We start from the raw sequence: 10,443 nt of genomic DNA, 5'->3' as shown, positions 1-10,443 counted from the left end.
AACAACGTTAGAAGTGAAAATGACGGTACAATAAAAAGTGGCGATAAGAATTGAGACTACAAATTCGGAAAAAAAAAAAAGAAAAGGAAATGAAACAGAACAATCGAAAGCGAAAACAAAATGGAGAACGCCAAAAAGTATATAAACGACAACAATAACGGAAAACGACAGTGAACGTGACAAAAAGGCAAACAACGACAAATTGAAAACGTTAATGTACAAAACGACCCATATGCACGAAGAAACGACAATATAAAAGGAAATAATTTGAAAACGACATATAGCAGGATAGACGCCAGTAAAAGTAAAAGGGCAATACAGTATAGAGACAACAATAGAAGAAAAAACGACAATGAAATTGTACGACAAAAATCTTTGGTTTATGCATATTTTATTGGTTTAAACTATTTTCTTCCTTTCAGAAGGGGCATTTTTGGCACTTTAAAAAAAATTCAATGGGCAAAAAGATGTTCTCATAGTTAACTTTGCTTAAAGAGTGTTACTGTAATATTGATAAAGTTAGGGTTATCGGTGCAATTTTCCAAATGCTAAAGTGGAAAACCACAGTAAGAAAGACAACAGAACAACTAAAATATAACCAGTATCGCAAACAAAATAGAAAACACAACGGATCCTAAAACGACAATATAATTCCCAACGGCAACAAATGAGAAACGATAAGAAAATAAAAACGACAACAATCCTCAAACGACGGACAAAGATTGATGAAAAAAAATAAATAAATCGACGACGTCAAAGATGATTGCACTATGAGAAAGAAAACAAAAGTTTAATAAAACGACAACAGAAAATGGTAGATCATTTCAATACGAGAATACCAGAAGCAACAATGTTCTGAAACGACAATCTTAGCTAAAACAACAACAGCGTAGACGTGACTGAAAAACGACAATTAGACTAGAAAAAGAAAACTATTATATTATCAGATAACAATAAAGTAACAACAAAATGAGAAATAACAATACTAAGACAGAGAAAAGAGTAGCACAATAAAACATCATTCAAAGCAGTTTTCAGCCGTGGAAGATCAAATAATGAAATAAACAGAAAAGAAACGACAATATAAAAGGAAATAATTTGAAAACGACATATAGCAGGAAAGACGCCAGTAAAAGTAAAAGGGCAATACAGTATAGAGACAACAATAGAAGAAAAAACGACAATGAAATTGTACGACAAAAATCCATTAAATCACGCAAAAACTAAATGACAACTAAATGTGAAACGTCATCTTGAAAGAGACGACCAAAGTTAAAAAGCTAAGGAACGATACCCTTCATCTCAATATTACAGTAACATTCAATGAAAAGTTTCTAAAAATACTCAAAATACCTTTAAAATATTATAAAACAGTTTCGGCCAACTAAAATAAGTGATTTTGCCTCTCATACATTGTATAACCGACAAATTGCTAGAAGAAAATTTGGTTTTTAGAAAATTGAAAAAAAAAGTTGCAGACAAAAGACATGAAAATAATTGAACGACATGATACAGTAAATGAAACGAAAACAAAGTATTTGACAAAAATTATAGGCCGTGTTTGGAATTGATCCCGTTTTTATTTTTCATATTTTTTGAAAAAGAAAAAAACGAAAATGTTTCTAAAATGACGTTTGGCGTAATAAAGATAAAAAACAGAAATGAAAACGATTTTTTGGTCTAGTGTAAAATGAGAGAGAAATGAAAAATGACTTTTAGTCATTTTTCATTTTTTATTTTTGTTTTCTCCTCTCTCGAGCAGAGAGAAAGAGAGAGAGATATTAATGAGTTTTTTAATATTAAAAATAATCTCTTGATAAAATTATTAAACGCATTTTCAAAAATGATTTCGGTCTAAGATTGAAAACGTTTTTATTTTTATTTTCATACAAAAAATAAAATCATTTTAGAACGAGTTCCAAACGCACCTACATTTTCCAAAAGAACACATTGGCTCTATAACGTTTCAGGATAAAATCTTTTGTTTATGCATATTTTATTGGTTTAAACTATTTTCTTCATTTCAGAAGGGGCATTTTTGGCACTTCAAAAAAAATTCAATGGGCAAAAAGATGTTCTCATAGTTAACTTTGCTTAAAGAGTGTTACTGTAATATTGATAAAGTTAGGGTTATCGGTGCAATTTTTCCAAATGCTAAAGTGGAAAACCACAGTAAGAAAGACAACAGAACAACAAAAATATAACCAGTATCGCAAACAAATTAGAAAACACAGCGGATCCTAAAACGACTATATAATTCCCAACGGCAACAAAATGAGAAACAATAAGAAAATAAAAACGACAACAATCCTCAAACGACGGACAAAGATTGATTAAAAAAATAAATAAATCGACGACGTCAAAGATGATTGCACTATGAGAAAGAAAACAAAAGTTTAATAAAACGACAACAGAAAATGGTAGATCATTTCAATACGAGAATACCAGAAGCAACAATGTTCTGAAACGACAATCTTAGCTAAAACAACAACAGCGTAGACGTGACTGAAAAACGACAATTAGACTAGAAAAAGAAAACTATTATATTATCAGATAACAATAAAGTAACAACAAAATGAGAAATAACAATACTAAGACAGAGAAAAGAGTAGCACAATAAAACATCATTCAAAGCAGTTTTCAGCCGTGGAAGATCAAATAATAAAATAAACAGAAAAAAAGGGAAAAAAACAAACAATTAAAGAAAGAAGCAAGTTATCATTGCTTGAAGAAAGAAATGGCTGGTAAGGTCAAGCTGATACTGACAGGTGTTCCCAATTCCTAAATGCATATGGAATGAGAAATAGTTGAAAGAAGAAGCATAACTTGGACTGGGTTTGGAGCTCCAAATCCAAATGGTCGGCAAAGCAATGGCCAGGAAGCGAACCACTCGAGCCAGAGCCACTTTCTTGTTCATTGTCTTCGTCTCTCTTGTGGCCTTCGGCATCTTTGTCCCTGTTTTTGCTCTTTTCCCTCCTCTTTCTTCCCATCACCATCACCATTCTAGCCCCAAAACTGTAAGTCCTTTTCAATCTTATTTCCAGAGTTCAAATTTTAACTTAAGTGAGTTTCTGATCTTTGATTTCTGTATCACTTTGATTGTGACATCGACATTCTTTTTTTTTTTTTTTTTTTTTCCCCCTTTGAGCCTGTTTGGTAAATGTATTTAAACTCATGATTCTGCTAAAGCCTTTTTCTCTCATGGAGACTCGTAAAGTTCCCACTAATGAATCAGAATCACTGACTTGAACGTACGTGTGAACCAAACAAACCCTTTCAGTTTCTGGGTCAAACAATTGTCTGATTTTTGTGTGTTGTGTTATCCTTTGTCTTAATACTGAAAGTAGAGGTTGATTTGAAGTTCAACTTTGATGTTCTGCAATTTGATTATTGAGTTGTATCCAAGCTAATATTAAATGCACTCAATTTTAGTCAATCTTTTTTATTTTGATTCTTTAAGAATGCTGATGACTTTAAGATTTTCATTTTTTAAATTTTTATCAGGTTGTTGGTAGAAAATTTGAAATTGCCGATGACAAGTTTTGGAAAGATGGTCAGGCATTCCAGATCATTGGTGGTGACCTGCATTATTTTAGAGTTGTCCCTGAGGTATTACTCTTTCTCTAATTGATATCTGTTAAAAGTTAGACTGTAGACGTCCTAATTCCTTACTACCGAGAGCAATCAAATCGCTGAAGAAATATAAACTAACAACGACACACACGGAGTTTATAGTGGGCCGCCTTCGTATTGAGAGCTCTGTCTGCTTTTAGCTGCTGCAGTAACTCTTTATGATAAAAAGCAGATTACAAAGAGAGACTATAAAGAAAACTAGGCAATCAAATTGTGTGTGAAAATCCTAGAGTACAGAACTTCGGTTGCGCGTTATCTCTGTGTTAGGGTAATAATTAGGCTCCATATGCTCAACAATATCTTTCTAAATGTCGTTGAGTCAGTTTTTCACATATTATTAGTCCATGCCTTTGTTATGCCTTTCATAAATGATGAAAAATTGTCTCCAAAATAATTGGATGAACAAGTATAGCATTAGTTCTCGCCTCATAGAAAACTGACTTGATGTAAAAACGAGTTTATTTCTTTCTATATTGCAGTATTGGGAAGATAGGCTGTTGAGAGCAAAGGCGCTGGGGCTAAATACTATTCAAACTTATGTTCCTTGGAATCTACATGAACCAATAGCCGGCACTTTCAACTTTGATGGTATTGCAGATTTAGTAACATTTCTTAAATTCTGCCAGAAAAATGGCTTCCTCGTTATGCTTCGACCTGGACCGTATATATGTGGAGGTTAGGACTATCAGATTTATGACCTCATTTGCTAGTATGCATCAGATATTAGAGGATACTTTCTGTGTTGAAGTTGGATATGTGCTGTTATGTTTTTCATGAGGAGCATTGTCTTCTGATTGCTAATTAAATTCAGAAGTTTAAATATCATGCCTAAAATTGTTGTGTGTTTTTCTGCAGAGTGGGACTTAGGGGGCTTTCCTCCTTGGCTACTTGCCACAACGCCAACTCTCAAGCTAAGATCATCGGATACTTCTTACCTGCAACTGGTGTGTATTCTATGCTGGTCACTTTTTATGTCTAGGACTTTCTTGTGTTCATTTCAATGTTCAAGATGCTAATGCAGGTTATAATTTGAACCTTTTAAGGTTGAAAGGTGGTGGGGAACCCTACTTCCAAAGATATCTCCGCTTCTTTATGAGAATGGCGGTCCAATTATAATGGTTCAGGTAAGTGGATCTGCATCTTTTTACACGCGTTTTCTTCTGTGTACTTGATACATAAAGAAAGAAAAAACAGTGAGGAATTGTTACAAAGATTTTGAATTCAAGACTGGTAGATTAAACCAAAACTGGATTATGTTGACAGATTGAAAACGAATATGGTTCATATGGAAATGATAAGGTTTATCTTCATCACCTGGTCAGATTGGCAAAACTTCACCTTGGGGATGACGTAATCCTGTAAGAGAATTCAATGCTGAACCCATGCTTGTATACATACATGTTTTGGTATTCTGTGTAGTTATTATTCAAAAACTGGTTCACTCATGGTAGTTTGCCTTCTCCATGACCTTAACTTAGCGTCATTCTAATTGCACACTTGATCCAACAAACTTTTGGCATAATACTAAAATAGTTCTCTTTTTTTAAGATATACTACAGATGGAGGTACGAGGGAAACTCTTAAGAAAGGAACAATAACCGGAGATTCTGTATTTTCGGGTAAAGTTCAAGATTGACGCTCTATTTTTTCTACTTATTTTCATTCATTTTCTAGTTGGTCCTTCTGCGTGTTACCTTTCTTTAGTTATTAAGTTTCTGATAAGCCTCCAATACGTTTCACATATGCGAGGCGTGCCAAGCTTGTGTGTTAGGCTGCTGTGTTGGGCGTGACAGTGCTGATCAGCATTAGCTTGGTCATCTAGTATTTTACTTGCTGTACTACCTGAGGTCATGGGGGCCAAGGGTATAAGTGTCTTTTCCTTTTTATGCTCTGTGGTGTAATAAAAGAGGGGACTGAGTGGTGGTGTGATTAGGCGGTTATTCTGGGAGTGTGTGAGGTCTGGGGAGAGAAGCTGAACCTCTCGAATGTTCAGCACTACTGTATCGGTGCTCGAGAAAAACCAGTATCAATACGCTATCAAGTTTATTCAATTTTCTTCTCTTGTTCGTTTGTTTATCATTTTTCTGGGTTGCTCTTATCAGTTTCTAGTTCAAAATTTTCTTGTAAGGATAGCACAACCCTTCACATCCAGAATAAGTGAAGTTGCTCTTTCTTGTATCCACTATTTCTCAAGTCTTCACTGTTCCATTTAGAATGCTTGATGAGAGTAAATGTTGAAACATAGTTGCCAACAATTGAACCAGAAGGCCTCATGACAACAGCATACTCCTAATAATCAGGCCTTCATTTTTCTCCAATTTACACTGCTTTTGGAGAAAACCAGAATCTTGTATTTCTGCTTTATAAGTTTTATTGTCTCATTCATTATGTCTGCTTTGTAGCTGTGGACTTCACAACTGGTGATAACCCTTGGCCTATATTTGAGCTACAAAAGAAGTTCAATGCTGCTGGGAAATCGCCGCCACTTTCAGCGTAAGGATCTTATTAGCAATTATAAAATGTTTAGTGGTCAGTGGTTGAAGTGCTCATGAATGCTTGTTTCAGGGAGTTCTATACAGGTTGGCTGACACACTGGGGGGAGAAGATTGCGAAGACTGATGCTGATTTTACAGCATCAGCCTTGGAAAGAATTTTGGAGAGGAATGGTTCGGCTGTTCTTTATGTAGGGCCTAAAATTCCTACTTTTATCCTTATTAAAGTGATTCTACTTGTAATGAGTTGATCGGGCTTCTTAAATTTTAGATGGCACATGGCGGAACAAACTTTGGATTTTATAATGGAGCAAATACTGGAGCAGATGAGTCTGATTACAAGCCTGATCTAACTTCCTACGACTATGTAAGGAATCTTTGACCTTATCTGTTCAAACTTGCAAAATAAATATTAATTTTGTTGCTGCAATGTAGCTTATAATTCAATATTGATCAGTTCTAAAAATTTTGGAAGCTAGTAACACCCCTCTTTCTTCAGGATGCACCCATTAGTGAGACAGGGGACATTAACAATGCAAAATTCAAAGGTAATAGCTGCATATTTCTTTTTTCACTTTGCAACCTATGATACTGAAACGGCATGATTCATCACCTATATACTACTTTCAGCGTTGCGAAGAGTTATCGAGCGGTACAGTTCAGAATCTCTTCCTTCTGTTCCACCTGATAGTGAAAAGACAGGATATGGGCCCGTTCACTTTATAAAGACGGGGAACTTACTTGACATGCTACCTCTTTTTGATGTGATTGAATCTGAAAATCCAATGACAATGGAGTCTGTGGGCCAGGTACATTAAATTCTGCAATTCTAGCTTTGAACATTATTTCTTTTCTTTTTGCTTTTTTTTTTCTTACATCCTATATATAATATTTTTCCTTGAGTTGAATTCCAGATGTTTGGCTTCTTGCTATATGTAACTGAATATGCTGCAAAAGACAATGACAATGGAAGAACTCTTTCTATACCAAAGGTGGAGTTTTCTCTTATCTTCATCAGGCTGATGATTGCTTTTTTAGTACAATATAAAACAGAATTCTAAATTTCTGGGTCTTTACACAAAATTTCTCTCTTTTCAACAAAGGCAAAAGGATTATTTTTTTATTTTTTTTTATGTTGTTGTGGTGGGGTGGGTGGGTGGGTTTCGAACTCTTGACCTCATCATTGGAGGTAGGGTGTAGATTTAACGCTAGGTTATTTCTGCAACCCCGAAAAAAAGATGTTTTGCTGGTATTGAATATTTCAAGTTTAGTGATCTCAATATCAAATGTTGCAGGTGCATGACAGAGCTCAAGTACTCATATCTTGCTCTTCTGAACATAATGGTGGACGACCCACATATGTCGGTGCAATTGAAAGATGGTCAAATCAAAGACTTGCCCTTCCTAATGCTAAATGTGTCTCCAATATTAACTTATTTATATTGGTACTTGATGTTTGTTCTTCAGTTTCCTTTTTAGTTTTCACTTAAAAAAGTAGTGAGGTTTGGCAATATATGCTTTTGTTTTCATTGTTCATTTTCCTTTAATTTCTTGCCCAACTATGCAATCTTTTTTTTTTTGCTCACAGGTAGAAAACATGGGTCGTCTAAATTATGGACCTTACATATTCGATAGCAAGGTAAACTCTTTTGTAAGACATAAACTGTGTAATTTTCTTGATATCTTGAGTCTTGATGAAGATGTTCCGACTTTCTGAGAGACAAAAGGATGCAATCAATACCGACCAGATTTAGTAATCAATGTCTACTTTTTTTCCTGCTTCTCATTGCTGATATAAGTTGTCCCTTTCCTAGTATATCATACCATTATGTACCAGTCGTTTTTGCTGTTTTCTGCAGGGAATTTTATCTTCTGTTTATCTGGATGGGACAATCCTTTACAAATGGAAAATGTACAAGATTCCCTTGGCCAACCTTAACGACACTCCAAGAACTAATCCCATCCTTGAGGCTTCATATTCTGGATTCATCGATGTAACGGCGCGCAAAAGATTAAAAGAAAAGTCTAGTAGGATTCTAAATACACATCTTTCAAAAGAACCAGCATTTTACACCGGCCAGTTCTACATTGACAAAAGCCAAGTAAAAGATACTTTCATATCATTAAATGGTTGGGGTAAAGGGATAGTAACTGTCAACAATTTCAATATTGGGAGATTTTGGCCGGTAAAATCATTTTTTTCTTTCTTTCCCTCGTCCTTTTTTTTTTTTTTTTTGGTTAACAGTTTTGATTCCTCTTATTGAGAAATAATGTGTCTACTTTGTGCAGTCAGTAGGTCCACAATGCAACCTCTATGTTCCTGCTCCAATCCTCAAGCCTGGGGAAAATGTTGTGGTATGTCATGCCAAATGCTGTTTTTCTTTTTCCTTTTTGGACTGTGTTTGTTCTTCTTTTGTCACAATCATCTTCCAACTTTGTTATTTTATAATTGACTAAATTTTTTTTTTTTTTTCATCCACCATTTGCACAGGTGATATTTGAGCTGGAATCTCCAAACCCAGAACTTGTCATAAGCTCTGTTGATCGGCCAGATTTTACATGCGGTTCAACTTCAAGTAAACTAAACGTCCATCGTCAGCTTAATGCCATCACTTTGCCCAACTCACAATCTCTTGTACTCAAATTATAGGCTGACAAGAAATTCTTCTCTTTTTCTTTCTTTTGTTCTTTGATAAACAAAAAAGAGACATCTTACAAACGAAAAAATCAGCACATCAGCATGAAGTATCAATACAAAACAACAAGTATGATTTCTCTTATTTCAACCAATTTCTTGTCTTACATTGACGGTGCGTGCAACTCGGGCTTTCCCAAAACAACTTGGAACTGCCTTATCATACACTAAAATTGTCCAGTACATCTGCCAGAAAAATTAACTTGAATCCTACTTAGAAGCGTCCTTCTGTTCCTGTTTCGACCCTGACATAGCTGCAGTTGCCGCTGCCGTCATTGCAGCTGCTGCCGCGCCAACCTTGGCACCGCCTGCAGCCTTCACCACACCAGCTACTTTGGCAAATGCCGCGATTCCTCCCACGAGTATAGCCCTCAAAGCGACGGTTGGTTTTACAGCCATATCTTATGTCCTTTTGAGTTTCAAAACTCAACTGAACTGCAGAGAACCTTGCACGGAAAACATCAAACAAAATTCCATGTCAAAACACAGGCAATGTAATGTAGAATATGACAGAGTTATAACTACTTCAAACTGGAACCCCACAATGACGGTAAAAAGAAAATCAGACAATGCTAATTGGGATTAGCATTATATAAAAGAAGCATTATAAAAATAAAAATAAAAATAAAATAAAAACCTCTTTGTACATGTAAGCTTCCATTTAATTAGGTCACATTTCACATTGAATATTGCGATTAATCGCGAAATCATTTGGGCAGGAAAAACTAATCTCTTCCTAATATCCTGACCTAAGAACTACACGATTTTTATATAAACGAATCTTTATTCCAAATACCCAGATGAGGATTTCATCCGTAAAGTTGAAATACATCGCCAGCAATAAGAATTGCAAGCGTAAAATTTCTGAAACCAATGACATAATAGGTGTAAGAAATTAGAAACAAACCTCAGATTCAAAGGGATTCTTCGCGGTTGCTAAGCGAAAAGTTTCTGCTAATAATCGTTGTGAATAGAGTAAAAGGAGAAAGTTCGAATCGTAATGCTTTTACAAAGCTTCCTTATCAATAGCTTCTTTCGGAAACTGTGTCGGACTCTGAGAATCAGGCCTGCGATTTGATGAAAGCAGTGGAGCGGAAAACGTTGTAAGACAGGGGTGCTAGGGGCCTAGGGCCAAGCGAAACGCCGCCGTGTCGACCCTTTTAGTTTCACAAAATAAACGACAAAGAAACTCTCAAAGAAGAGGATTACAAACGACACATAATTAAAAAGACAAAATCCTGAAAAACGACAGTAAAACGTGAACAACGACATCAAAAATAAAAAGTGATGACGAAAAAGGGGCCACCATGAGATCCCACTAAAAAGTTTAAGCCCACAAAAATAATTGAAACAAAAAAAGAAGAAGAAAACGACAACAATAAAGAACATGAAAGATGACAAAATCATTTGAGACGACAATTAAAAATAAAAACGACAATAAATGAAAACGGCATAAAAGATTAAAACGACAACACGTTTAACTGGCCCAAGCCCGACAGGGAAGACCATAAACGGCAGCAAGATTTACAACCGACAGAAAAGTACAACAAATGAACAAAAGACGTGTAAAAAAAAAAAAACTATTATTGTTTTCCCCCAAAATCGGAAGTTCCAGGCAAAAGT

At 35.3% G+C, this 10,443-nt stretch overlaps 3 protein-coding genes across 4 annotated transcripts in view; 2 read left to right on the top strand and 1 right to left on the bottom strand.

Annotated features, from left to right (window-relative positions):
• The first annotated feature begins 2,639 nt into the window (after positions 1-2,639).
• LOC21388590 (beta-galactosidase 17) lies at positions 2,640-8,798 on the top strand. The gene is made up of 18 exons (XM_024172131.1): positions 2,640-3,017; positions 3,505-3,609; positions 4,113-4,308; positions 4,489-4,577; positions 4,677-4,757; positions 4,897-4,991; positions 5,182-5,252; positions 6,036-6,126; positions 6,199-6,316; positions 6,397-6,492; positions 6,625-6,673; positions 6,756-6,934; positions 7,040-7,117; positions 7,421-7,570; positions 7,714-7,764; positions 7,985-8,311; positions 8,415-8,480; positions 8,617-8,798. Exons 1-18 carry the CDS (start codon positions 2,856-2,858, stop codon positions 8,773-8,775), a joined length of 2,163 nt encoding a protein of 720 aa, XP_024027899.1. The 5' UTR covers positions 2,640-2,855; the 3' UTR covers positions 8,776-8,798.
• A 73-nt stretch (positions 8,799-8,871) lies between these two features.
• LOC21388589 lies at positions 8,872-9,950 on the bottom strand. 2 transcript variants are annotated; one of them, XM_024172132.1, is made up of 2 exons: positions 9,728-9,950; positions 8,872-9,266 (listed from the first exon to the last, which is right to left on the bottom strand). In XM_024172132.1, exon 2 carries the CDS (start codon positions 9,217-9,219, stop codon positions 9,031-9,033), a length of 189 nt encoding a protein of 62 aa, XP_024027900.1. In that variant the 5' UTR covers positions 9,220-9,266; positions 9,728-9,950; the 3' UTR covers positions 8,872-9,030. The 2 variants fall into 2 exon arrangements, with proteins under 2 accessions (XP_024027900.1, XP_010106244.1); XM_010107942.2 differs by having other exon boundaries at positions 8,872-9,255.
• The window catches only part of LOC21388588 (mediator of RNA polymerase II transcription subunit 9), a 2,504-nt gene continuing 1,681 nt past the window's right edge, over positions 9,621-10,443 (top strand). The window contains exon 1 of the mRNA XM_024172129.1: positions 9,621-9,705. Coding sequence (XP_024027897.1) covers positions 9,621-9,705 — 85 coding nt within the window. The remainder of the gene's footprint in view (positions 9,706-10,443) is intronic.

The sequence above is a fragment of the Morus notabilis genome, unplaced genomic scaffold (genome assembly GCF_000414095.1).
Source record: "Morus notabilis unplaced genomic scaffold, ASM41409v2 Scaffold847, whole genome shotgun sequence".
NCBI classification, from domain to species: Eukaryota; Viridiplantae; Streptophyta; class Magnoliopsida; order Rosales; family Moraceae; genus Morus; species Morus notabilis.
This window is presented reverse-complemented; position numbering and strand designations above follow the sequence as displayed.

Bases quoted from the DNA above. Each gene is read 5' to 3' on its own strand.
- LOC21388590 (XM_024172131.1), top strand. From the start codon at position 2,856: ATGGTCGGCAAAGCAATGGCCAGGAAGCGAACCACTCGAGCCAGAGCC. The intron at 4,992-5,181 runs GTAAGAGAATTC...TCTTTTTTTAAG, and splicing joins CTTGGGGATGACGTAATCCT to ATATACTACAGATGGAGGTA. The intron at 7,765-7,984 runs GTAAACTCTTTT...TGTTTTCTGCAG, and splicing joins CTTACATATTCGATAGCAAG to GGAATTTTATCTTCTGTTTA.
- LOC21388589 (XM_024172132.1), bottom strand. From the start codon at position 9,219: ATGGCTGTAAAACCAACCGTCGCTTTGAGGGCTATACTCGTGGGAGGA.